At 40.1% G+C, this 27,868-nt stretch overlaps 3 protein-coding genes across 5 annotated transcripts; 1 reads left to right on the top strand and 2 right to left on the bottom strand.

Moving 5' to 3' along the window:
- Positions 1-1,197: 1,197 nt before the first annotated feature.
- Positions 1,198-14,096, bottom strand: LOC121955996. The gene is made up of 17 exons (XM_042504102.1): positions 13,746-14,096; positions 13,024-13,124; positions 12,819-12,885; positions 12,280-12,379; positions 10,751-10,867; positions 10,490-10,645; positions 10,335-10,404; positions 10,110-10,252; positions 5,319-5,492; positions 4,507-4,602; positions 4,308-4,412; positions 4,211-4,225; positions 4,088-4,129; positions 3,869-3,994; positions 3,529-3,679; positions 1,640-1,761; positions 1,198-1,515 (listed from the first exon to the last, which is right to left on the bottom strand). The coding sequence occupies exons 1-17, from the start codon at positions 13,904-13,906 to the stop codon at positions 1,348-1,350; spliced, it is 1,914 nt and encodes a 637-aa protein (XP_042360036.1). The 5' UTR covers positions 13,907-14,096; the 3' UTR covers positions 1,198-1,347.
- A 1,093-nt stretch (positions 14,097-15,189) lies between these two features.
- Positions 15,190-18,711, top strand: rpusd4 (RNA pseudouridine synthase D4). The gene is made up of 6 exons (XM_042504987.1): positions 15,190-15,680; positions 16,236-16,443; positions 16,564-16,657; positions 17,253-17,403; positions 17,518-17,615; positions 18,328-18,711. The coding sequence occupies exons 1-6, from the start codon at positions 15,269-15,271 to the stop codon at positions 18,529-18,531; spliced, it is 1,167 nt and encodes a 388-aa protein (XP_042360921.1). The 5' UTR covers positions 15,190-15,268; the 3' UTR covers positions 18,532-18,711.
- A 233-nt stretch (positions 18,712-18,944) lies between these two features.
- On the bottom strand, positions 18,945-27,545 carry LOC121956632 (transcriptional regulator QRICH1-like). 3 transcript variants are annotated; one of them, XM_042504958.1, is made up of 12 exons: positions 27,479-27,545; positions 26,174-26,436; positions 25,991-26,059; positions 24,659-24,796; positions 23,658-24,575; positions 23,126-23,285; positions 22,340-22,494; positions 22,143-22,257; positions 21,959-22,067; positions 21,241-21,392; positions 21,052-21,142; positions 18,945-19,866 (listed from the first exon to the last, which is right to left on the bottom strand). In XM_042504958.1, exons 1-12 carry the CDS (start codon positions 27,543-27,545, stop codon positions 19,683-19,685), a joined length of 2,421 nt encoding a protein of 806 aa, XP_042360892.1. In that variant the 3' UTR covers positions 18,945-19,682. The 3 variants fall into 3 exon arrangements, with proteins under 3 accessions (XP_042360892.1, XP_042360909.1, XP_042360900.1); XM_042504975.1 differs by lacking the exon at positions 27,479-27,545 and adding an exon at positions 27,083-27,440 and having other exon boundaries at positions 25,991-26,053; XM_042504966.1 differs by lacking the exon at positions 27,479-27,545 and adding an exon at positions 27,083-27,440.
- Positions 27,546-27,868: the final 323 nt, after the last annotated feature.

Here is a 27,868-nt window from a genome sequence, read left to right on the forward strand (position 1 = left end):
TAGGGGTGGTAGTAGACAGGATTTGTTAACTTTGTGTAGAGCCAGGCTTGCTGTTTCCCCATAAAGCCTTTTCTTCTAAGATAAACTAACAAGATTCAGAGTGTGAGACATTTTGTTTGAAGCATACACGACACGCCTGAAGCATACACGATGAACAACAAACCGCACCCATCACTAGTACAAGACTAACCCTCCGATGCCACGGTTATCTGAACCCTGCTACAGCGCAAAATTATAATGAACAAATATGAATCCAAATGTAACAACAATCCACTTTATAATTCATTATACACGAAGACATGATTCACCTTATAAGTTACAAAATTTAACCCATACCATTACCCTTACTCTAAAGTTAACTGCCTCTCTTTTGCCCTAACACTTGACAGCTAACTAAACAGCAACAGGACTTCTGTTTCCTGACAAAAAAGTGTGGTGGGTGAGTCATGCTGCTAATGGGTGGATCACATAGCTGCTCCAGCTGCAGCTGTACCAATCTGCAGACTGTAGCTTCATACTTAATGAACAAACACAGGATGGTGTCATTTTTTTTTATCTAATTCAGAAATCAAATAACTGTATTTTCCCAAGTGTCATATTCCTTTTGCAAAAAGCTCCACACTGGCTGACAGTATCCTATTTATTATGTATCAGCTTGTTCAAAATCTTTATTGAAGCTATATTGTGTTCACAGGGTCCCATATTCAAACCTAGGACTCCATATTTGTCATTTGTCATTACATGACACGGAAATATTCTAGATGTTTTGTGCATTATTTTACACTAATTTTACCAAAATTCAGCCTGACATATTTGGTATCTTTGGAAAGTTTTGGATCTTCACTTCAAGTAGAAATAAAGTTGTCTGGGTTTGAAAAACATTTGGATGCACAATAGTTTGTGATAACTGAGATGTAGGTGGATTAATAGTGTTTAAGATCAACTTTGTACATTTTTCACTTTGTCGTGACTTAACCATGTTTTCATGTATAATTTAGTTTATATTTATTCTTAATAAATCAAATAAAGCCAGTCACTCTGACTAGACTCAAACTAATAACAGTCTTCTTGTTCAGGTTTGACAAACCACTTCCTTTAGTGTATTTCTAAGAGAATTTAAAATCTTAGCTAGCACTTTTATAAATATGTCCTTCTTTCACCACAGGAAAACATGTATGGTTTCTGCTTTATGGTGGATCTATTTTTTTTCAGTGTGAAATTTGTTTCTGCAGGTAAAAAGAAGGAATGAAAAGAAGCGAAACAGTTAAATAACAAGTCAATTCATAGATAACTTATTGGTGTGCTTGTGTACTAGTGTATAATGTCTCGTGTGTGTGTTTATAATGTCTAACTTTCTTCCCCGTTCTCCCCGGCACCCTTGATGAGGCGTTTGTTACCCCTCTTCCCTCCTGGTCCGCGGGGCTTTGCAAAGGCCTGTTTTAAGGTGTGCTCCATCGGGTGGACCTCCTCGTACAGGAAGTCTTCTGTCAGGCCATCGCCATTGTCTATCTCCATCTACACAGAATAACACACAGATTAATGGCCACACTATGATTCCTCGTCTATCTCTACAATGATATGTTATTTACATTATTTATTATAATTATTTTTATTTGTGGGTGATTTGGGTGACCTGTACCTTTTTGGTGACCTCCAGGTGGTAGTCTCTCTCCACCTCGTCCAGTAGCCTGTTCTTACAGCTGGAGTACAACATCCGCTCCTTGATACTGCAGGTGTACCCAGGCATCGAATATATGAACACTGGAGGGGAAATGAAGCCATCACTTAAGCAGCTGATACGTGTATATGCACTTCACTCCCACCTTCCCTGAACGACACACTACACCGGGGGGAACAGAGGACGAGAACATCCTGTCCTCAAGCAGAGGTGCTATCACTTGACCTAAATCAAACAGCAGTAGAGGCACTACTAGTTAACAGGCACTGCTAAAACTAATCAGAGCCAAAATAGCTTAACTTCCATGGCATGATATGGCACAGTGTTATTTTTACATGCTGAAAAAAGAATCCAAAAACAAAGAAAATTGAATTTAATTCATTAGGGTTCATGTTTAACAACAAAACTATATTAAAGAGTCCACTTACAAACACTCACACAAGATATGCGGTATAATTCAAGTCTCATTTATCCAGTTGATGCTCAATACTTCCCAAACACACGCATTTTCCCTGACACATGACCATTAACAACACTTCTACATACGAGGAGTGTGTCTGAGCAATAAGCATGCATTTAAACTCTGCTCTTGGAACACAAGAGTCCCTGTATTAGACTGTTATGCAAACGTGTTTTCAATAGTTTTGTTTTATTTTTTTTTTTAAAAAGTATGTGTTTGGGAGGTACTGAGCATGCAATTGGATGTATGAGACATGGATTATACTGCACAGGTTGTGTTAGTTTGTAAACTGATGTTTTGATGTAGTTTAGCTGTTAAACATGGCTCCCAGTCATTTATATATATATATATATATATATATATTGAGCCTCTTGGTGGCATTTGAACAAGCTGAAAACACAAAATACATATCTTCACCTAACAGTTGCCTATTTACACTCCACACATGTAGAGCAACATTGTCATTTATTCTGAAGTGATATTGGTGTCAAAATTGATTAATGCAAGTCCACTAATCACTCTTGTGTAGTTCTATTTTTGGTCTCCAACAACTGCTGGTGGAAGTCTCTTTATCTACAAAATGCACCACTATGTTTACTAACTAGTTGCTCACTGTCTCTCTCTGTTGTTTGGTGCTGAGCAGGTAGTGTGGGTTTAAAAACAGATACATGCTGCAGGTCTAAGTCAGGTTGACAAGAGCTATAAGACTGAATTACTAATTTTCTGTGGCTTCCTTTCACATTAAATGGTAGGCATGGTATGAGCTGCACCTTAAAAAAAAGTCCTTTGTTTGTCTTCTTTTCTGGTGCAGAAGTCAGAAAAATATATTCCATCATTGTATGCATGTATGTATAACAGCATTTGTTTGAGATTTTGCTCTGTAGTGCTTGTCATTGGACTTGTAATGGTGTAGTCTGCTGGTAATGATTTCACATGCCCTTAATCAAGCTGCTAATGACTGACCGGCTGCACCTGTAAGAGTGACTGATATGGTGAACCAGTGCATGCCTCATTCAGCACGGAGGAAAGTCCAACATGGAAAGAAATGTTTGCACTTTCTGCACTCTATAAACATTTGGACATCTGTTCACTGTCTGTACAGTCCTGCACCATGCTATATTGTGATATATATTCCTTTCACATTACACACAGTCACATGTTCCATTAATATACGTAAAAATGTGTATTAGTGCAGCTTTGAACTTGGTGTTGGGACCCGCATGACTTGACAAAGATGTGAGGTCATGGGAGACTTCCTGTGATATTCTGTCTCTTGAAAACAGAAAGCTTAATAATAGAACTTGATGTGCAGCATAATATAGTTCTTGTTAAATTCCCTCCCTGTAATAGCACACTGCTCCGCTCACACCTGCAGTGAGACTGTACTGACCCAGCGCCTCCTGCAGCTGGCCCTGGTGGGAATGTTTGAAGATGAAGAAGTGGTATCTGGGTGAATCTGTGGGAATCCTGTAGGGAAGCTCACGGGTCTCTGTAGGTTTGGTGTGAACCAGCTCAATGGTCTCTTTCTCTACATCCAGCCTCTGCAAGACAACATACACAAACAGGCTTTGTTCAGGGGTCAAGTCATGCACAGCCAATTTACTGCATTTTACTGACAAACACTGAAACACAGTTTGCTCAAACAATATCCTGACGGCTTGTTTTTGTTTACGTGGGAATAAGTTACATGTTGCACGCAGTGTTAACAAAGGATTTCTGTGTGGACTCACCAGCTGTATGTAGTTGATGCGTCTCTGCTTGAGTTGCTGCAGAGCTTGTTTGGCCTCTTCTTGTAGTGGGAACGCAAGACCTTGAAGAGTCTGTGCCCTTTTGTCTAAGCCAAACTCCATTGTGACCTACAGGGTAAAAAACATGGAAGACTCAGTGTTGATATGTCCAAACACATGACAGAAAATTCAATGGCACTGAGTCAAACAAGTATAACGAACCCTCGCTCGTGCTGTTGGAGTCCCAATTCGTCTGCGTTCATCCTGTGGACATAAGAGACAGTTTGTAAATGTCTTCTTCATGCACGCACATTTGAATTCATAATAGGAATAAAATGTACATACCCACACAACTTTATCCTGCAGGAGGAAAGTAAAAGCATAAAGGATCAGTACATCTTGTATGTATGTGGTTTGTATCATATTTAGACAGTTACTTTACCTCTGTGACTTTAATTCGTTGTAGTTCCTGCTCGGCTGTTGTGAGTGGAGCTGGGGAGCAGCTGGAGGACATGTGTCGCAGGTATCCCTGGAAGCACAGGTCGTCCTGCAAACAGCCACACAGACAGGATTGGCCTTTATTACCAACGGGTGAACATTCACTGATAAGTCGCCATGCGTGCTGGAGGGATTTAACTCACCTCGACCGTCCCAAATATTTCATCTTTAATGTGACCTCCTCCAAACTCTTTCTTCAGTGTGGCACGGGTTGCTGCATACACCATCTTCTGCCTCACCTAGGTGCCAGGACAGACAGACAGGAAGATATTATAAAAACATAACAGGGGTCTTCAATGGCTTCAATTTCAGGCTGGGGACCCCTGATCTGAAAGAAAGATGGAACAGGGACCCCCAACTACATCAAAATGAGTAACATATCAAAGGGCGGCCTAAAGTGTCATGTATTTAAACAACTTTTCATGGTGCATACAATACTATCATTTTTAGTATTATAATTGAAGAATTCATATGTTTATACATCGTAGATTCATTTGACAAGGATTAATGGGTAACAGTAAATTAAATGTTGTTTTTGTCTTTTTTCAAGAGTAGGCCAAATTAGTTTCGCTTACAGTAAGGTTGATTCATGCTGATATATATTTTCAGACATACTTTCATTTTGAGGAAAAAAAAACAAAGTGATTTACAGACTTGCAAAAGTATAATTTAGTATAAAGGTTGTTCATAAGCCAACTGCAGCTGATTAACTGTTCATATCAGCTGGACAAAAGGACAACATGTTAACGCATATATGTATATGTGTGTGTGTGTGTGTGTGTGTGTGTGTGGTTATAGCTTTCGCAAATTCACTCTTGTTTGTTTTTAATTGTGGTTATTGTTACAATTTTTCAACAATAACAATTATAATCTAAGCCTAAACATGTTTAGCCAGCTGACTTTGAAAGACTCCAAATGACAGTAACAACATGTTAATCAGCTGCTCCAAACATACTGGTGATTGATCAGGTGACCAGGCGATGAAGATCCACTCGTATCCCTGTGCATTCTGGGAGTCCAGGCGGTAGAGGATGTAGCAGGGCTGCTGAGGCGTGAGCAGAGGAAGCAGGAACTGATCATAGTCCTGGTCCCAGCTGTGAGCTGGCTCTCTGTATGAATCTAACACCAACTCCTCTGCACACAAAAAACACAGATCAGCAAACTTATCTGAGGGTCTAGAGCAAGTTACCTGAGCGCTTCACTTGTGTTAAATGTCGTTTACCATTTCTGATGACAATCTTCATTATTCTGATGGCACCTCCTCTCGCTCGGGCCAGAAACTCTTTCAGCTCGGATGTTGCTAAAGTAACCAGATATAAGACAGACAAGTCAAAACTGAGGATGGGGGGTTGAAAGCAAGTGAGACAGAGTTGGGTCGGTTAAGAACCTGAGACTCCACTTCAGGGAGAAAATTTGATCCACTGCCAGATAGTCACGCCACCACCCACAGTGACTCAGACAGGGCAAATATGGACCAAAAAAAAACAGAGAAAGGGATAAAAACAACCTAATTTCCCTCCAATTTTAAAACCCATGAAAGGTAGTTTGGTACTGGAAACCAGATTTAGCAATTTATTGCCCTCACTGCTTCTCTCTCACCATGGTTACCAAACACAGCGGCCTCATAAATGATGTAAGATCAGGTGAGAAAGGTGAGAGAGATATGCTTCTGCCAGCGCGTCCCCCAACGCTCCAATTACCAAATGCCATAACACACATATATACTCTTTAACCATCCATAAATGCCCGTAGGTGCTGAATATCATGATTACTGACACCAAAACTAAAAAAAGACAGACATGTTAACTGTGAATATGTATAAAGTACAGGCTTAAATTATAAAGATGTGCAACCTTTACAGCCAAACCTTATTTAGATCCACAGGTTCAAGATGTCAGAGAAGGTGAGGGACCAATTTAAGATCTTACAAGAGGATGTGAGATTGTGAGGATGTATTAGACGTTGTGGCTTAAAAGCTAAGGAGAAAATGTAAAAAAACACTTAATAAAATTTGGACTGATACACAAGTCTGCTTAAAGAAAATGTTCCTTTAAAAACATGAACTTACCGTTAATTCCAGTTTGGTGTGACATGTTTTGGCCGTCAGCTTCACACTGCTCTCATGCAAGAAGGACCAGGTCCAGGTCTCTGTGTCCTCGCTCCTCTTGCTCAGCAGGTAGGCTGCCTCTCCACTGATGGCAGACAGATGGACCCATGCGCATCAGTGACATAAACGCCTGGAGGGTGACTCGGGAGATTCCTAGCACTTGAAACACAATCTGCGGAACTGTGACTGATGAGTAATAACGTGCCTGTCAGTGGATATGCCACCCTGACCACTGATCTAAAACTCTTTGCGTATCGATGACCACAACTTTAAAAGTCTCGGCAGGGGAGCGTCTCCCAAGTCACACACTGTCCTTTACTGTACTGTGTGTGAGGCCGTGCAGGGATCCAGCGCTCATGACATCAGTGGTCAGTACAGTGCTTTCAGATGCTGTCAGTGCGCCACATGTAAAGACATTTTATCACTCATTCACGGAGTGGCTGATCAGCTCAGGGCAGACTGCGTGATCTCAAATTGCAGCCACCTGGTCACAGAAATGTGACACTGTGCAACAATCTGACCCCTACATTTCAATATTATTCAACAGGTCCCTGAATCATGTGAGGTTTCATAGGCCGAGATCAGGGGCAGTCCAAGAATCCGGGGGGCCAAAGGCCAAGAAGCCTGTGGAGGCCCCACCCTACACTCCCAATAAAAATGATCAAGGTCCAAAAATGCAATTCAGTTGATCAAATGTCACAATCATTAGTTAACCCTTTGAAACATGACAAAATTGGTTTGCTTTCTTTTAAAAAGATGTGGATGAGGTTACAGATAACTTAGTAAAACCTTCTGCCAGTAGACCAGCGGTGCTCACAGCTCTGCAGACAGACAAGTATGCTTCTTCTTTTTTATTGGTGCGTCACGTTCAATTTTTCGGACGGGCCAGAAAACAGGATAATAAACTATGCAAAGCAGCATTGAGGCCAGTGAAAATGTTACTGTGGTTACTTTTTTTTTCTCTTGCTTATTCAGTCTCTCTTTCAAAATGGATGATTTTTGAGTGCTGCTTAAAAGGGAAACGGTCGGTGTTTCATGTTGGTGCATCATTGCATCTGCAGAGGAGCTACAATTAGTGCGTTCACCACATAGTCCATTTCCATTACTGCCGATCAGAGCTGGAGCTGATAAATACTCCTGACTATTGCAGGGGAGTGTAAGCTTTTGTCCCACTTAGAACAAAAGCTAGATGTTAGTGGGATTTTTGCGCAGTGGGAGAGATGCTTTGCCTCAAACCTTTGCGCTGTTTTTCCTCTCCCAATTGTGTGCCCCGGCCAACATACAAAAAGCTCCTGAACAGTCAGTACTGATGGATCCATTACTGACAAAAACACAAACTCATCAAGTTAACACACACACAGGATAATACAGTATGAATGTAGTTGGGAGTGAAAAGGGGTGAGCCGGTAGGAGTGCGAGCGCTAAATTTTCAAACTATTACATCTTAGTTCTCTCCTTCCACACATGCTTCCTTTCATGCACGCACACACACACACATACGGAGGGAGGTGAGAGAAAGATAAGTGTGTACCTGTGAGGTTACCTGTGATGGGATCATCCATTATTCACTCAGTGGTGAGTACACAACCCAAGCATCTATACATTATTCAACAGAACCCCCACCCCTCTCCTCTACTTCAGGAAGACACACTTCATGTGCACACAAAAAAGATAAACACCCATTCATTAAATTGATTAAAACTGCCTGCGTTTGTCTCACGCTTGTTTGTGTGTTCACAGGTTGTTTTACTGACTGAGTGAACTTATGTTTGCATCCGTTAAGCGAACTCACGTTGGTGTAGTGCCATTGTTCTGAGGAGCACCAGCACACTAATGCTATAATTATCTAAAAAAAGACACATATATAAATACTCTGCATTACTCATCGTGTTAAAGGTTGTAATTATTCCTATACAATCATCGGCTTGTAGAATCTTATTAATAGCAGCCTTTTTTCATTGGAGAAATTGTGAAAAGTGCACATTTTCTTAGTAAATATGCCCCATTTATTGGTAAAGTACAAAGCTGAAGCAATTAATCAATTAGTCAAATGAAAGAAAATTAATCGGCAGTTAAATTAACACTCAATTAATCGTTCGTGCTTTTTCTAGAAAAAATAAACTTCGTCCAGTTACAGTTATTGTGTGTATTTGCTGCTTTTCCTTGTCTTATTTGATAGTAAACTACATAACTTTCAGTTTCACTTTAAATAATGTTTGTGTGTCTATTGGATGGATAAAACAAAATGATGATAATAAAGGAAATAACAGCAGCTCTTATTTTTATATAAAACACTTTAATATAAAATATTAAAACAATAAAAACACTAATAATGAAAGGAAAAGTGTGTAGGATTTAGTGGCATCTATGGTGAGGACTGTGGATTGCTACAAGCTGAAACTTCTCTCGTGTACCAAGCGTCCGTTCTGGGCAACAGTAGAAATATGGCGGTGTTACATTGTGGACTCACGAGGACCCACTCCTTATGTAGATATAAACACCTTACTCTAAAGTAATGAAAACAAACTGACTTTCATTTTCAGGTGATTATACAATAGAGAAAACATACTTACTATATTATATTCCATTTCTGTTAACAGATTACACTAAATCTTAAACACTGGACCTTTAAAAAGTTTAATTTCACATGAAATATTAAGATATACGGATCGAGTGTAAATAAAATGGGTAAAAAAAAGAGGTAGCAGCATCAACACTTTTAGAGTTTATAAATACTGCCGGTAAAAAGTTTCAAAATGTTTTTTTTTCTCCAGTAAAGTATCAGTCCAAGAGGTTGTTATCAGACCATGAAGGCGGTCTAACACATGGTCTGACATCTTGACGTGTTTTGCAACAAGGACTCATTTTGTCAACGTCCCTCTATGTGTCGTCAATACACGGGAGCCAAAATGTCTGTTAGGAGGACAAAAGAAGAAAAGGCGAGTGAGCGTTTTGTTAATAGCAGTTTGTCCAACAGAAACTAAGAACAGGAACAGAAATCTAATTTGCAACTATTTTGATTATCATATAATAATTTGTGTTATTTTTTGGACAAATAAACAAATGTTTTCTTTTTAATCTTTTAAAATGTGGTGATTTGCTTCTTTTATGGCTTAAAATTGTAGTAAACTGTGTTTTGAGTACTAGACTGTTGGTTAGACAAAGAAAGACGATTGATGAGAAAAAATTTTGATGGCTGCGGCACCAAGGAGCTCAGTTGGTGGAGCCGGCGCCCCACGTACAGAGGCTGAGTCCTCGCAGCCTTGATTCTGAGCTCAGCCCTTTGCTGTATGTCATCCCCTCTCTCTACCCTTTTCACACATAAACTGTGCTATCTAATAATGGCAAAAGCCCAAAATATAATCTTTAAAAAAAAAAGAAAGGAAAATGAAAAACATGCAATTTGACCTTAACAATAAAAACGTGAAAGTATCAGAAGACTTTCATTTAGACAAAAGATATATTAACACCATAAAATGCTGCAGAAAATGAACAGATTTGTGCATAAATATTCACCAGAATGCAGAAAATGAAATGTCTGATGTTGAGAATTTCTTTGCAAACAACCCCAAAACCTCCTGTTTCATTTGTGCCCCCCCAGTGTTGACATGTTAAAACAAAACCAAGGTACTTTCTCACCATGTTAGTGCAGGCACTGGCAAACGTCATGTATCTTGGGTTAAACTGCAGAGTGTTGATAGGTCCTGGATGTTTCCCGTCCAGCACAGCTACCTTCATCCCACTGTCTGTGCTCCAAACATGGACTCTCCCGTCCTCTGAGCCTTCACAACAACACACATTTTAACACAACCAAGATCTTAGAGAAAGAGACGACAATACTAAAACAGACGTGTTCAGACTTACCAATCATGACAAACTGAGAGTCAGGAGTGAAGCAGGCCTCCAGGGAGATGCCTTTACTGTTGTTGTAGCCCTTCAAATAAGCAAAGATAGCAACAACTTCAAGTAATCATACTGATATACGGACAGATGTGGTTTAAATACTGTTTGTCTCTTACAGAGAAAGTGTGCAGCACAGATCCATTGAATGCATTCAGGACACGAATCATCCCTACGTTGGTGGAGATGAGAATCTGTTTCCCATCGTTACTAAATTTGAGTCCAGTCCAGTCACAGGCGCGATTGAACCTCGTCTCAAAGGAGGCAAAGGGACCCTTTTTGCAGAAAGAATAAATGTATTATAAATATGATGCAGCAGAGAAAACATTGAAGAATGTGTGTGAGGGTCAAATCCCATCACACAGCAATTTTCATTTTACCTTGTCAAAAGCACGGAGGTCGTACAGTTTAATGGCCTGTGATTCGACTCCTGCGGCAAATATCAGCCCATCAGGGTCAAAGGAACACACAGGTTTCCCCAGTGGATTAGTCAAACCCTGACACACAAACACCAACAAACAGAGATAAAAGAGAGAGAAGTTACAACAGTGTGCTATTCAGTAGAGATATTGCAAAAGTGTTACCACAATTATTCAACCATGCCAGTTAAAGCTGGGGTAGGCAATTTTTTTGGCTTCATTGGGCAAATATCCAATAATGTAATAAACTTGGAACATATTGTAATTCAAGTAGTCTGAGACAAAACTAGACTTCTGCACCTTCTCTTGGTTGTTTTCAGGCTTTAGAAAATTTAACTTGTGATGGAAGACTTTGGCCAATCACAGGTCATTTCAGAGAGAGAGAGAGAGAGAGAGAGAGAGAGGGAGAGGGGGAGAGGGTGCTCCAAAAGAGCTCCCCCAGGGATGATGTTTCTCTGTAGGCTGACCAGGAAGTTAGCTTCGCCCTGGTTCTCTCATCAAAAGTCTATGGAAGTCCATGTCAATATCGCCAAAGCAGTTCAGAGATAGAGAGAAGATGTTGCTAACAGTTAAGCCTTCTGCTAACTGCAGCCAAAAGCTCATGGCTGTGTCTTCAAGTTCACATTTATGTAACTAACATTAGCTAGAGCCTCCTGGGCAGCAGCTCTGGAGACAGAGCCCAGTACGCAGCTGGAGCAACATGAATCCAGCCAGCTCAAACCCCAACATGCAGACACCTCTGACACCTCAATGAACTAGTTAGACTCAGCGTGACTGTGGCCACCAGCCCTCAGTGACATCCAACTGGCCGAATTTGAGCCACAACAAGGAAGAAGTCCACTGCAGCAGGGAGCAAGGGACTGTGGTGTGGCTAGCTTGTTAAATATTTGGGTCATTTGTGTTTTGTTATTAAGAGAGCGCAGTGCAAAGAGGAGCTGAGTGAATGTGCTGTGTGCCACTCTACAATGAAATAAGATCAAATAAATCAATGTATAGGAAACACCTGGTTACTGTATGAAGCGCGTGCATACACCTGCAGCCATCTGGTAAGAGGAGCTTAAGACAGAGAGGGAGGATCTGCAGGAGAAGGGTTAACTTTCAAATTTATGAAATTTATTTGCCTTTTCCATAGTCTGCCTACTCCTGCTTTTTGACTGCAGTTTCTGTCATACATTGCTCATATCACTGTCTCTGCTTCCATTTAGTCTTTGTTTATAGAATAATATCATTGCATAACAGCATTGTGTTGAAGCTGAGACGGCAGGTCAAACTGTGGCACTGGTTCATAAAGCAGGTCTGAGGACACCCAGTGGTCACAGGACATATGCTTATTAAAAAGGAGTTTAGTAACTACTGACGTGTAGTCTCTTAATGAGCAATAATCGGGTAAGTCCTGATCTAAAGCTTCAGCAGCAGCAGCTGTAATTATACACTTGAGTAACTGATTACAGAGAGAAGAGGAAGTGTCATTTTCCAGCCTGACTACTCACTTGACAGTGTGGAGCACGCAGATCCCAGATCCGGATCGTTTTGTCCAATGAGCCTGAGATAAAGGTATCATCCACTGGTGACATGGAGAGAGCGATAACTCTTAAACAAAAAAAAAAAAAAAAAGTTACAAGAGAAACACTTCACCATTAAGTAACTATCCATCATTTTAGGGAAGGTAAAATAAAAAAAGTGTAGTAAAAAGTAATGTCCTCCCCTTTATCCTTTCCAATAAGCTACTATAAAAAAATCTTCATGGACCAAACAAGCCATTTTTGGCATTATTTTTGGCTTTGGGAAAAAGGACATCTTTCCACCTTTTTCTGACATTTTATAAATCAAATAACTAATTGTTTGATCGAGAAAATAGTTAATAGATTATTCAGCAATAATTGTCAGTTGTAGCCCTACTGTGCATACACTTTGAAGTTACTTGTTTCACCTGATGTGAATACTTTCTAGTCATTGTTACTTTGAGTGGAAAGACACTTCTTTGTTCACATCCATAAACAGCATCTCATATCTGTATCTTTTTACTCACCTTGCGGTGTGACCTGGGAAATACCTGATGTACTGGTTGTCAGTGAGTGACAGGTATCGGATGGTATCTACAAGACACAAAAACTTAATTTAATTTTTCCAGAACATATCAGTGCATCTCTTATATTTCTTTTATTTTTATTTTTTTAGCTTATATTGTTTGTTTGATGCTTTGTGCCAACAGCTGACTGTCAGTGAGTTATTACCATCTAGTTTGTTGGAGCTGTAGACCACTGTCTGTGTGTCTCCATGTGTGTAGCGGATAAGGTCTACTCCATACTTCTTACTGTACAGGGTCCTTTTGGGTCTGAAAAATGACATAATATTTGAATCTGTTAATCATTTTTTAAACCATAGTTAATAGGAGTTGGGGACGAAAATGATACAGCATGGTATTGCGATATTTTATGCTGCAATATTGCATTAATACAGAGGTGCTGTATACATATATATTTGATATATAAATGATTAACATTGAAAATAAAGATGAAACTTTTAATAGCCATGTAGAATAATAAAATAATCCTTTTTGTAGTTCACCAGATACATTTTGCTGCCATAAAAAGGATTAAGTGGAATGAAATGACTGAAAACTTTGAGATAACAGATTTATTTTTAAAATATTTCCTTGCGGACATAATAAGCAGTTGAAAAGAGGTAATAGATCACAATATATAGCAGTACATGTTTTCAACATACTCTGCATATCACAGATCATTTGAAACTGCAATAATATTGTATCGCGACTGAAGTATCCTGATAATATCGTATCGTGGGGCCCCTTTTGATTTCCCTAGCAGTGAACATGCTGACAATTATATAAGCATATTTATTTATTTATTTTAAAAATGTAGATATGGACTTTGATCATTATTTTCATATATTTTTGCCATTTCCTGTTTATTAACATAAAAATATTGGCACTTACTTTCCCTCTCGGATGTCATATAACACTATGCAGTCGTCGTCGCTGCTTGATATCGCATTTTCACCATTTGGGCTGAAGTCCACACAGTTGACTTTCTGTGAATTTTCTCGATATGTTCTGGCAACCCTGAAACTTCGCAACACGCTGTCTGTGATCTTCATGTCTGCAGCTTTTTATACAAAATATACGGAGTAAAACCACGATGTGAGCCTCTCGCGATGATTTAATGAAGCCTTTGAGTCACTTCTGGTCAAGAAATGCATGAGCAATATCGCCTTAAAGACTTGACGCCAAATAAAACCGTACATTTTCAGAAAAACAACAATAAAACCAAACGTTGTGTGTCATATTCCCAACATGTAGCCAATGGAGCAGTCTGGAGCGACAACGATACATTTGGTTTGTACCTCATTGTCTACCAGTTGGGCGGTGCTCTCTAATCACCTTTGCATTCAGTAAATTCCATAAACCGGGCGGTGATGGTAAAGAAACAAGCATACCTATTGTCAGAAAAGGAAATACGACATACTACTACAGGAAATGGTTGCTATGTGTATTTTTTCCAGTGTAGAATAACAATACATTTTAGGTTTGATTTAAGTTCTCGTGTTTTCAGAAACTCCTCTTCATTCAATGTCACTCTTTGTTTTAGCCTTAAAGATATAATCTGTTACTATGATGACACGAATAACAAGTCTCTGAGCTATAGTATTGACTTCTTTATTTTAATAGGGAAAATTTTTAATAATAACCAGAGATGTTTAGGTTCACAACCTTTCCATCTTTTCTTAATGGATTTTAACTCAGTGCTGAACTCTCTTGCTCTTACAAAAAACAACAAAAACGTTTTTTGTTTGTTTGTTTTTATGTCTTTATGTATCCATTCTTATTTTATGTATTATACGAATTCCAGTTATTTACGTATTGATATTATGATTTTTTTTAATGTTATTTATCTCTCATTGTAACTGATATCAGCTCATGTATTTTTGTGTGCTTGATTTATACATGACGTATTTTTAATATTGTATGTTTGAATGAAGTTGTTAAAAAAAAAGACATGAAATAAATTAAAAAATAATATAAACAAAAAAGAAAAAGACTGATAAATAAAACACATGCATAGTTGCACTGTTTTTTAAGGTAAAAATATTTTTTTGCCATGATTTGGTCCTACATTTTTAATGCATATTTTTAGAGCAGCGAAACAGCAGGTACTTTATTTAAAAAATATTGAATCCAGCCCTTAATAGCAACACCATTCCAAATAAGGCACTTATTTGACTGAAAATGTGTGAGCTTCCCCAAAAACAAAAAACAAAAAATAAAACTATTAAAATATTAGTATATGCTAGTAAATATTGGACTTCATACTTTTTTGTGCCAAAAAAAGTTTGTAAGCACTTATTCTGAAAGGCGCACCCCGGAAGTCGGAAGCCGGAAACGGTGAACATGTGTCCTCTGGAGTTTGTGTTTGTATCTTGAAGCTAATGTGAACTGTGTGGTTAACGTTACACGCCACAATGAATAACTTTGGAAGGAGACTGGCCTGTAGTGACTGGAGCTCCGGCCTGAACATCGTCCTCTCTCGGGTTAGACCGCGGACAAACCGCCGCCGGTGTCCGCAGGCGACACCGTCCCTCAGCCGGAGATACACCGCTGCTGCTGAGCAGGCTCCGGGCTCCGACACCGGTGAGAAACCCCGGCTGAGGGCCATCGACCTGGCGCGGAAGGTGCAGCAGGAGAAGGTGCAGCCTGCGGCGGAGGAGGCTCCGCTGTCCGGGCAGCAGAGGAGGGTGATGGAGCTGAAACGGTTCAGCCTGCAGCTGCAGCGCGTTCACCCCAACGTGCTGGCCAAACACCTGCACAAGAGCGTGCTGCACCAGGACAGAGAGGTGGTGGTCATCACTAAACCGTACGGCGTTCCCGTCCGAGGTAAATACAGAGAAAATTAACACAGTTAACCCTTTAAAACCTGGACCGTCATCCGTTTTCTTGTGCTGCGTTCAGACGCCTTTTGCGTGCATTAAAACCTCAAAACCTGAAAAAAATTACTGATTTCTTTAAAAAGATGATAAGAAAATGACCTAAAAACCAGTTTTTTTTTTTAAAGGAGAGATAAATTGTTTAAAGTGTATTAAAAAATATAGGGGACATGTTCCGAAAATATAATATTTGCATGTTTGAAGTCATGTTACGGAAATATGTACACCTGTTTGTATATTCACACTTTTTTCAAGTCATTCCTTTATATTTTGTTTATTGTTTTAAAATGTTTTTTGTGCTTATTTTCAGTTTTTATTTATTTTTACAAATGTCATGCTTTCTCTTTTTTATCTTTCACCTGTTTTTGTTGTACTGTTATTATTTCTGTTTATGAAAAGTTATAAAACAAAGTCAATTACAAAACAAAAGAAGAGACATCAAATCATGCTGAAGTTGGGAGTATCTGGACTTGTGATCATGGACATTTGTTATTATTTTTCTCAGAAGACTCCGGGGTCACATCCATCTCCTCAGTGCTTCCTGCTCTCTCCAAAATGATGGATGGGATGAAGATGAAGTCTGACTCTCAGCTGCTGCCCTGTCTGCGGATGGAGAAGGAAACAACAGGAGCTCTGCTGCTGGCCAGGAGCGAAGACGTAGTGGAGCACATACTCAACCTTCAAAGAAATAACCAAGTTCAGAGAAAATACTGGTGAGATACAGAAGAAAAGAGGTTCAAAAAGGACCGACAGATTGTACGTCTGTATTGTCAAACCACGATCTACAATGAACTCGTTTGTCAGTCGTTCACACACTCTCTGTTCCTCCTCAGGGTCGTCACAGTCGGTGTACCTGTCCCATCTGAAGGAGTGATTGACATCCCCATCATAGAGAAACAGGTCCCAGGCACTCGGCCACACTACAAGGTGTCTCTTCTTATGTGGTTTTGATACTGTAATAATTCAGGGTTCCCACACATTTTCATGGACAAAATTTTAAAACTTTTCAATGACTTTTCAAGGACCCATAATAAAAAGCATTTTCTAATACATCAGACTCAAACTGTATTCAAACATAAGCTCAGCTCACTGGCAAACATGAAGGAAGCAGCAGAACGCACACGTCGACACATATTAGAAAAATTAATTTGCCATTATGTTACATTGCGTGGTAGGTTACTCCATTACTTTTCCAGGCCTAGAGAATGTGATTGTGAAGTTTCATGTTTTTTCCAGGTTTTCCATGACCGTGGAAACCCTGAAAACTTGTTAGTCTGTTAATCAGCTGAAAGAAAATTAAGAGATTTAGCTTCCCAAATGCAAAGAGCTGCTTTCTTTTTTCTGTTTCATGTTACATAGTAAGTTAAATACTTTTGGTCACATTGAATTGACCTATTGTAAAATGTATATCACCAAATACATCACATTTGTTATTAAAAGGAAGCGAATACCGGTCATTCGTACAAATAATCAAGTTTGTTGTTTTGTGGTACTATTCAATTTTGTTTCTTTTTAATTTCAGATGGCTCTAAGTCCTCTCTACAGAATGAATGATGCAGGCGACGGTGTGACCAAAATCCGTGCCAATCGGCAAGCCCACACTGCAGTGACTAAGTACCGAGTCTTGGACAGCAGCAGCGGTTGCAGCCTCGTGGAGCTCCAGCTTCTTACTGGTGAGAGGAACACTTGTGCTTTTTTTTTAATCACAGGAAATAACTGCCAATTCAGTCTGTTAAATTTGTTTTTTAGACATGTTTTTCTACATGTTTGCTTCCTTGTGTCCACAGGAGTGAAGCACCAGATGAGGGTTCACATGGCTCTTGCTCTGACGTGCACCATTCTTGGTGACCACAAATATTCCAACTGGAGCAAACTGGCACCCCAGGTAAAATGTGTTTGCGATTTACCACAAGAGAACAAAGTGTTAAATGCAAGTAGAACACCAGCGGCAGCAAATGCCCCTTAAACAAGAGCTGCATTTTGATCTTTGCGTTGGACAAACTGAAGCATATTCGGTGTTTGCTGCAGTTTCTTGAACAATTCCTGCATAATTATTGCCAAGTAAGTTTTTAAAAAAACTACTATTGCATGATGGAAAAGAATTAAAATATACAACAGACTGATGTAAAGGGCTGGAACTAATTATAGTTTTCATTTGATTAATCTGATATTTTCTTTTATGATTAATCGTTTAGGTTATTAAAAAATAATTTAGTCTAGAGTGAAAAATGGTCATCACGATTTCCAAGAGCCCAAAGCGACGTCTTTAAATTGCTTCCTCTGTCCACTCAACAGTCCAAAACCCAAAGACTCTTCAGTTGCTATCATACTGACAAAGAAAACCAGCAAATTCCCAAGTACGAAGCTGGAACAAGCAAATGTTAAACATTTTGCTTTAAAAACTGTTAATCAATTATTTAAAAAGTTGCCGATTAATTTTCTTCTGATTGACTAATTGTTGCGGCTCTACTTGGGTGTATTATAAAGCATGTGAAAACAGGACAGGAGGACCAACAATTTTGAAAGAGCTCTGTTTCTTTCACTGAGTATCTTTATCTTCTATAGTAAATCACACATTTATTCATTTTGGTGCACAGAAATTACCGGAACGTGTGCTGGGAAAGCTCGGACTGGAACAGAGCAAGATCCGGCATCTTCCTCTTCACGTGCACGCTCGACAGCTGACGCTTCAAGATACCAAGCGAGGCGACATCAGCGTGACTTGTCCCCTGCCGAAATACTTTTCACAAACATTGCATCGACTTAATTTAATTCCACCTGATGAAAAGGACGATAAATAACCACTTCTTTGCTTTTTTTCCCAGACTGCAACATGGGGGGGGGGTATCATGTGTTCAAGTTAAGTGGGAAATAAAATTATATCCAGCTTGGTTATTGAGAGGTTTGGTAAAATTATCAAACAGAAAATGACCGTTCAGTGCTGTACAACTCATCTTTAGTAATAAACAAATGAAGCAGAACTTTATCACAACTATTTTTGTCAATGTAGTTATAATCCAAATGTACATGTCATCTTAAGGGAGGCACCGCTAGGCTATGGATCCATTTTGAAGAAGGCCAACATCTAATCCTCATTTCAGATGTCAGAGTTGCATTTCCACAGGCAACATCATGACTCAATACTTTTCATTCTTGAACTGCTCGTCATGACTTCTGATACAAGGATTAATACTGCGTTAGCTAAACAAACATGTTTCCATCTGCATGTCCTGTTTAATCACCTACTATACATACATACATACATACAGGAATACGTTGGCAAAAATCCTCGATGGGTGTTCAAATGTCTAGCTTTGACCTGAGAAAAATGTTTCCAATCTCCTGAACGACTATAATATAGCACTTTGACCTTGTGAATATCTGAGGTTCAAACTCACTCCATTAATCCACAAGCATAAATTATGACGTCGTTTTTGAAAAACAGGCACAAGTTCATCAGCATTGAACGTAACAATATGTGATCCACAGTCGGTATACAAAAAGTTGTGAGCAGTGGTCCCTGTAATCGTCCGTTAAGATGTATCATAGTGGGACTCTGAAGATGTGGTAAACGGTCTGTGAGGTTAAGTAGTGAAGGGTTAAATATCCTCATATCATATTGATACTTTTACAAGAAAGTGTGCCGCCTCTGCTGAGCTCAGAGGGCAGGAGGTGGATCACAGTCCAGCAGGTGAGAGGAAAATCTCCCGTACGTGCCAGTTTAAAGGTTACAGAGGTGATGGCTTTTAAAGGTAAACGAGAGAAAGAACAGTCCAACCCATCAGCTGAAAACAGGAAAAGAAAAATTTTTCATGATGCGCTCCTCAGAGAGAATGGATGATTGTTTCCGAGGTTGTTCGACTGGATTTGAGATGATGTCGTTGAGGTTTATAGAGTCGGGATGGATACTGCATAGTCAACAACCAGTTCCCACCAGTCCAGTCAGTCCCTCTCAGTTTACCTCATGATGGCTGATGATCTCCTGGATCTCTCGGACCACGACGATACGAGCCAGCATGCTCTCCACCTGCTGAATCGTGAGGGGCTGAGATGAGTACCACATCGGGCTGTTTGGTGCGACGACCGGCTCTGGAGTCATGTAGTACACATCGTTACGTCCCTTGACACTTTGAGGACTGGATAAGAGAAAGGGAGTTAAGTTTTTTTTCAAGTATAAATCCAGTTGAAAGAAAACTTTTTTTATTTATCAGCCCTATTTTCCATGTTTTGGTGTCTAAGTGACTATTGGAGGCAAGTTTGGAGATCCGTTACTGTGAGACTGCTGAAGGTGCAGCGGGGACAAAGGCTGCAATTTTGTGATCTTGATCACTGTAATTTCATTTTGTTGATTTGTTCTGCACACAAGATATGAATTGCACGTCTGTCCTGAAACAGGGATCTCTCCTCAGGAAGAGCAACTGAGGAGAGATCCCTGTTTCTGCCATTTTCTTTTCTTTTCTGTTTTTCCTGATCTGCTGTGAGGGTCCACGGACAGAGGGATGTGATATTGGGCTTTATCGTTAAAACTGAACAAAAATTATTAGTTATATGTACCTTTGAGGCATGATTTGTGCCTGGCTGTAAGGCACTGTAGGTTCCCTTTGGGTATGACATATGCTACATAAATAAATTTGCCTTGCAATGCAATTTTGCACCATCAATTAACATCTACTCATTATGCTTGTTTTTGCCACTGACAGGCTCACATTGTTACAAGTGTCTGATAGCATTGCAGAAAAGACCCTGCAAAGAAATTTAACATTTTTCCGCAACTTTTGCTGGTCTGTTATGTTTGTTATTGTGTGCCTTGCTGAAGGAGAACTCTCATTCTTAAATCTTGTGGACTTTTATAGATTGTCAAATCAGCTAAATATTCCCCCATGACATTGAAACTCTTAGATAACACAGAGCTACACTTCCTGTTCTTAAACACAACAAACTCTTCCCATCACTTCTCTCTCCAACTGTCACTAAAGTTTACATCGTTGTTTTTCCTAAAACAAGTCACTTCTTAAAGGATTTCAGAACGAGTCTTCTCCTTGGGTGAGATTTAGAGACAAAAACAAACAGCAACGAAAGGTAGGTAAAAACTTAACATTTTTTCCTGTAACAGTGTCTGACATGTATAATAACAATACGAGCCTGTCAGTGGCAAAAACAAGCACTTTTAGGGGACGTGCATTGATGGAGCACACTTGCCCGTAGGGATTACATTGCAGCCTGTTTTGCTGCTGAGGCTGCAGTGGATACGCTCCATACTGGACCAGTTTGAAAAATGATGATCCAGTAACACATTATTTATGTGAGTGAGTGTCACTCACCATTTGAAGAGATAAAAGTCGTAAAGTTTAATGGGGCAGCGAAGAGGATTCTCAGGATCCTCGATCTGCTCTTCATACATGTCATCACATCCTGAAACAGACGTCACACAAAAACAGGTTAGTAACTTCTGCTGTCAAACGCTTTGACTCATAGCAGAACCTCACCATGAGGCTTACTGTAATGAGAACCTTTCTGTGCTGCGCTGTGGGGACCTTGTCCTTTGAGAAGGCGGATACTGGTTGCTTTGTCCTTGGTGTTCGCGGGGTTCTTCCTCGTGTGTCTTAGGACTTTTGAGAAAGCTACTTTCATGTGCTGTTCAGGTGTCGTCAGGTGGAAATGCCTGTGACAAAGATATATTTTTTTACACACCCAATACATCTAAAGTGCATGTCTGTGTTTGTGTCAGCAAGTGAAATTTTGAATTTGACCACAAGTCTGAAACCACTTGGCTGAAACGTGAGTTTTTCTTACACCTTATTTCGTCCCTTTGCACATAGAAAAAAACAGTCCGATGTGCACAAAAAGACAGAATATATAGCGGGATACTGAAAATAGCTGTATATCAAAAACTACAATAAGCACAATGAAGTATTTGGTATTTATGAACTCATAACAACTTGAATATCAGTGTTATGCACACATGAAGTATAAAATAAAATCACATGGAAGACATTTAATAAACACAATGTTAGCGTTTTTCCTCATTTTTGAAAACCCTAACTACTGTTTAAAGTGATTTTACATGTGATCTAAAATTTTTAGACGAGATTTCAAGACTTTAGACCATTCAGAACAAATGTCATGGCATGAAATGTAGTGTAGTGTGAAATGTAATGTAGTCTTTAGGCACAAGTGGGTTAAAGACAACAGAGTGGGGTCATTCAGTGCAGAGATGCAGTTACTCACTTGGTGTTGAAATACATTAGAGTTGTCAGCAATGTGGCTGGCGAGTGTGCACCAAGCTGTTTACACTCCCACAGCATCTCCTCTGTCACGTGACTTGGAATGACATAACCTAATAGAAAAACAAACAATCAGTAAATCTCTACAAAACAATAAAGTATGAACATAAATGTTGATTCTCTCTCACCTAAAGGATGGACACTAGGTTTCCAGCCATCAAGGATTTTGTGTAGACACCCACAAAAACGTGTGTAATACGGATCAGAGAAGATATCGTCCACACGTCCATTTTCAGCAAGATACTAAAGAAAAAAGATGCAGGTTAAAACTCTATGTAGACAGCCTTTTGGCACGATACACCGTTAGATCATGCGGGAAACTAACCTTTTGTATGCACAAGAAAACATAATACAGAACATCGGCTGTGAATTGCTCTTCGCCTGATCCTCGTGCCTCCTGTGTCATCAGGGAAAGACCCAAGTTTAGCTCAGCCACGGCGCTGGACACCAAGTCTTCTTGAAAACGTAGTGGCTGACGACCTAAACACAGCCACAAAGACATGAGCAGAGGCAAAGCTTTTATTAGTGCTCTAAGGTTTAAAAGCTTATTTGGGGTTCCTACAACTTAATGTAAGTAGAATTTAAGACTTTTTAATGCCACAAGGAATTATAATCAAGTCAAATTTTTAAAAAAAATAATAATAATAATGAAGAAAAGACACATGAACCGACCTCAGTTACTAAGGGTTCAGGAGAATTTTGCCCAAATATTTATTGTGACATAAAACATTACTTTCTAGTGTCATTACTGCGATTTGCATTCAATAAACTTTAAGTTCCCAATTATTTGAAGATTTTAGAATGCAAAGTCAAGGGCAAAAAATGCTACTTCCTGTGTGTCATTATTTCTAACACTTTTGATATATTAAGACATTTAAATATTAATTAAGACCTTATATTCAGATTAACAAAAATTCCACAGGAATCTGTTTAATTTTCATTTTCAAGCTGAATAAAAGTTATTAAGAAACACAATATGAACAACGAATGCATCCAGAATCAGAACAAAACTTAAACTTTGTGCTTCCAGTGATAATAGTAGGTATACTTAATGACAGATAACAGTATTTTATAAATATGTATGTGTTCAAATAAAGATTGTTTGACTTACGTCCTATTGGTGCGAGCTTTGTCTTTTCCTGCTTATTTAGCTCTGCGTTTTTTCTCGTCACCCAAAGGCGCCAGACCTCCAGGCCTTCCTCTGGCTTTAAGGAGACAGGAACCATAATCTCTGTGGGTGGTTCAGCATGAGCATCCGTCTCTATGTGACCCTGCACGAGACAGAAACAAAAACGTCACAGTTAATGCTTTCTGAGAAAGAGAGCAGCAAAGATAAAACATCTTTGTGATCACATTCAGTAAAAACAGACCAGTGTAAAAATCACATGTGAGCTTGCAAACATAAACCGGGGGATTTTAATAGGGATAGTTCAAAAACAGCAAGAAGTACTTGCAAGGTTTTAAACACTATCAGCAGCTTTGAATCTGTAGATTTAATGTATAGTTTTTAGTGCTACCTGACTATCACGATATATGTCTGCTACGTCTTTAATTCTCATCACAGTTTTAGAACATTTTAAGGATGTTTATCCATTTTACTCACTGAGCTCAAAGATAAATTCAGTTAATAACACTGTTCAAACCTGCAGATGGAGCTGCTGCTCTTGTCCCTCTTCTCCTTGGCTCTGCTGTTGATTTGGGTCCCATATGTGTACAGACTGTGTAGTGTTGTAAGTCCCTCCGACAGTCTGCACTGCCACAGGGATGTGAATGTTTCCGTTCATGAACTGCAGGGTCTGTACGATTTCTTCCTGTGTCCCAGCGGAGGCCGGCTGCACATCTGCGGACCTTGATGTGGAACTGGGGGACATTTTGTCCTTTCCGTTGGTGGTGGTAACTTGCACTGTGCTGTATGTGTCCTGTGGTATGGCAATGTGAGTGACCCCCTGCTGCTGTGGAGTGGAGTATACAGGGATCGTCCACGTCTCACCTGTGGGACCTGTGATTGTTCCTGTAGTGCTGTACAGCTGAGCGCTGTCGACAGTGAGCAGATCTGGCCGTAGAGACACGTAGCTTTGCTGCTGCCCTTGAGGGATGGCTAGCACCGTGGCCACCTGCTGGCCCTGTGGCACAGTATAGGACACAGATAGAGGGACATCCACCTTGCGCTTCTTGGCAGGTTGGAGAACAGTTGAGAGAGGGGCAGACCTCCTCTCTGCCTCCCTGGGAGAGTCCTGTTGCTGCGAAGGAGACATGGCCTCGATGGTCTGAATCTGGATCTGTTGGCCACTTGGTAGCTGAATTTGTTGTCCACCTTGCAGCTGGATTTGTTGTCCACCTTGCAGCTGGATTTGTTGTCCACCTTGCAGCTGGATTTGTTGGCCCTCTTGTAGCTGAATTTGCTGACCACCCTGTAGCTGAATCTGTTGTCCAGCCTGAAGTTGAATTTGCTGGCCGCCTGGCAACTGAATATGTTGTGTTCCTTGAAACTGGATTTGTTGTCCACTCGACAACTGGATTTGTTGTCCTCCAGCTACAGCTGCAACCAGCTGCGCCTGAATCTGCAGAACATAGCTGACATAGTCACAAACCAGCACCATAAGGATGCACTTGATATGAGTGACTGTTTAAATAAATCCTGTACCTGCTGCTGCTGCTCCTCTGTGAGCTCTCCCTGCTGGACCAGATGGGCTGTTGAGATTCCCTGCAGGTCCTGCTGAGAGGCAGAGGCCACCTGAAGAACCTGGCCAACTGTTTGGCCCTGTTGTTCCTGAATCTGCACCTGGCACAGAGAGAGAGGCCTGTCAGCAGTTGTATCAAGAAATGACTTAACTTACTCTCCAAGTAAGTTAAGTACTAACGCTGAATAAAGATGATAAAGTGAGTTTATCTCCAAATTAACTATGGAATTTCTAAATTAAAAAAGTGAAGCTGCACTTAAACAAAAACTATTAATACTGTGCAGGTCATAACAGTCTACATGTCACAGGGAATCAGTGAATTTAACCACAAAAAGAGATATTAAAATAAACCAGATAATCCACAGACCTTGTTTAGAGCAGTTTCATGTAGGAACTATGTTCTTACTACTGAACTACACCTGCCAACTGTATCACTGCACAGAGGGAAGCATGCATCTGCTCATGGACAAGAGGCTCATGTTTGTGACAGTGATTTGTAAACATTAATGGCGTCCTCCTCAGCTGAACTGTCCCTTTACGTCATATTTATAAATGTAACACACGGTGACAGGCACAAGTGCTGCAGTTGAGAGACAGTGAAAACTTGATCAAGATCTAACGCGTAGCCACAGTCATACCTCCTGTGTGGAGCAGTGGAGGCTAACAGCCACCAAAAACCATTAATAAAGAATAAAGTTATGTGTTACTGAATGGATTTGTGGGGCACTTCACATTTAAGAAAGAATGCATAATGATTGGAGTACATATTTAGTGTTACAACTGTAGAAAAATGTAGAAAATGGAGAACACACCACCAGTAGAAAGGCAGCCACTCTCAAAAGGAGAAATGAAAAATTGATGAGCAGAATCTGACATTTTAGTTTTGAACTGGAATCGTTAATCCGTCCTCACCTCCTTTAATGAACAGTAAGTGGATGAAAGCATCAGAGCTGAGAGAACAAACCTACTTCACTTCAACTACAATGAATCTATTTTTTTTTAAATACTCAAACACTTCACTCTTAAACTGTAGACTAATTTATTTTGTGTACCTACCTTCTCTTTTAGCTGATATGATGACACATTTTTTGTATTGTAATGGTGTCTTGTAATAACATGTGGGATGGGCCAAAAATGGCATGACACGGAAATAATAACTAACTAACTTACTAACTGTTGTCCTCTTGGCACTCAGTAATGACATTGTCTCTGAGCCCTGCAGGCCCCATCTGTCTTGTGCAATTTAAACACAGTATGTCATACAACGAGAAACTGACATTGGCGTATTAACTAACCTGCACCTGAAGCTGCTGTTCAGACTCTTGATGTAGATGAGGGGAGATCTCCGCTGAGGTCACCTGCACCTGACAAAAAAACATATACATAAAGGAATTGCAGCAGATTGCTCCACAGTGAAGAATATCAACAATATCATTAAACATCCGTAAAAAAAAAAAAAAAAAGGGATCTGGTCTCACCGGACAGGCCAGCTCCAGGAGAGAGCCAGCCACCTCTGTGTTGTCTGCATACACATAGTTGGCGCCCTGCTGCTGGTACACCATGGCTGTGGTGGTGGCTGCTGCCCCTCCCTGCTGGCTGAACTCCTGCAGCACCTCTGGGCCCTTGGCGAGAGACTCCAGGAACTCCTTCATCCTGTGCTGAGGCACAGTGCGGGCCTTTTGCCGCACATATTCATCAAAGGATACCACCCCACTCTCCTGCTCATTCATCCTCAGTTGACCTGGACAGATGGGAACACATTTTCAAACATCTGGTCAAGTCCAAATCAGCTCACATCTATAATAAAAGGACAAGCATTTATATTGTAGAATATGTTATATTTACTGAAGAGGGGGCAGAATAAACTAGATTGTGTCAACTAAACCTTTCCTAAATGTAATAAGTGAAATAACATGGTAAGCACATAGGACAAAGTGCATTTTGGCTGCTGCGCCTCAACTTTTTGTAGTAACTTAAACATTATAATCACATATATAACTCACAGCTGCGTATAAACTGTTACACAATTAAGAAATAATATTTTTTACATGTGTTTAGAGCACCCACAGTGTATTTGCATGGCTTCATGTGCTGTCTAATAATAGTGTCTACGTTACGGCTAATGGTTAGCAAGTTAGCTTCTCGCTGTTAGCAATGTTTTGTCACAGCCCATATGTGCAGTTAGCTTGCTAGCTAACTGTATGTAATACCACCGAATACCAATGTAATGGCTACTGTAAATTGTGCAATTAAGCTTTATATTTTGCTCGTAGCTCAAGTCAACAAAACATTAAAGCGACAGTCCATTCATTGCAAACATGAAGCTAGCCAACCGTTGTGCTAGCGTTAGCCAGCTAGCTCGATGGCTCTGGATCCTGTCATGCTACCTTAAATAAAACGAAATCCTCTCCTTTCCGCCAAGGCACGGTGTTTAAAACCAAAAAAGCCGATAAACGTCTAACAGCTACCACCAGCACGCCATTCACTTCGCCACATAGTGCGTGTAGCTGCGGTGCAATCCCGCAAAAACAATGCAGTGATTAGATTGTGATAAATATGTTCAACAGCAGCAGCAAGAAGGCGAGGTCTGATCCAGGCGGCACGCTGCGGAGTAAAACAACTTTAACAGCTCCTCCACAGATTTACGCATCCAGATGAATTCCGAGTGGTAAAACTGTGACCTCCACCAACACAGTAACACATGCAAAAACATCCACTGTGTTCATCCAGAGAGAAATAAAATGACGGAAGTATAGGCCCCGAAAAACAACGCGACTCCTCACCAGACTGCTCTGCCGGGAGACGGCCTGCCGCGGTGTCCTGATAACAACAGCTCCCATCCTCAGACATGCGGGCACGGCCTCCCAGCTCTGTGTACAGTATGATACAAGCTGCAGTGATGCTTCACCAGATTTTTAATTTGTTTGTCCACTTTTAAATCCCTCACATGAATATTGGGTAACTTGGAACCACATATTAGGCTGCTGTATTATGACTCCTAGTCTTATTTTTGCACCTCACTGTTATTAGTGTATATGCAGGTATATAATCGCTTTTTATTGTATTCTATATTTGCGATACAATGCTTTTCGACGTTGCAATGTTCGTCCTTGTATAATGCATGCATTGCATATGCACTCCTCGGTATTGCAACTACAGCACAGCAATTTCCC

The sequence above is a fragment of the Plectropomus leopardus genome, chromosome 2 (assembly GCF_008729295.1).
Source record: "Plectropomus leopardus isolate mb chromosome 2, YSFRI_Pleo_2.0, whole genome shotgun sequence".
Taxonomy (NCBI): Eukaryota; Metazoa; Chordata; class Actinopteri; order Perciformes; family Serranidae; genus Plectropomus; species Plectropomus leopardus.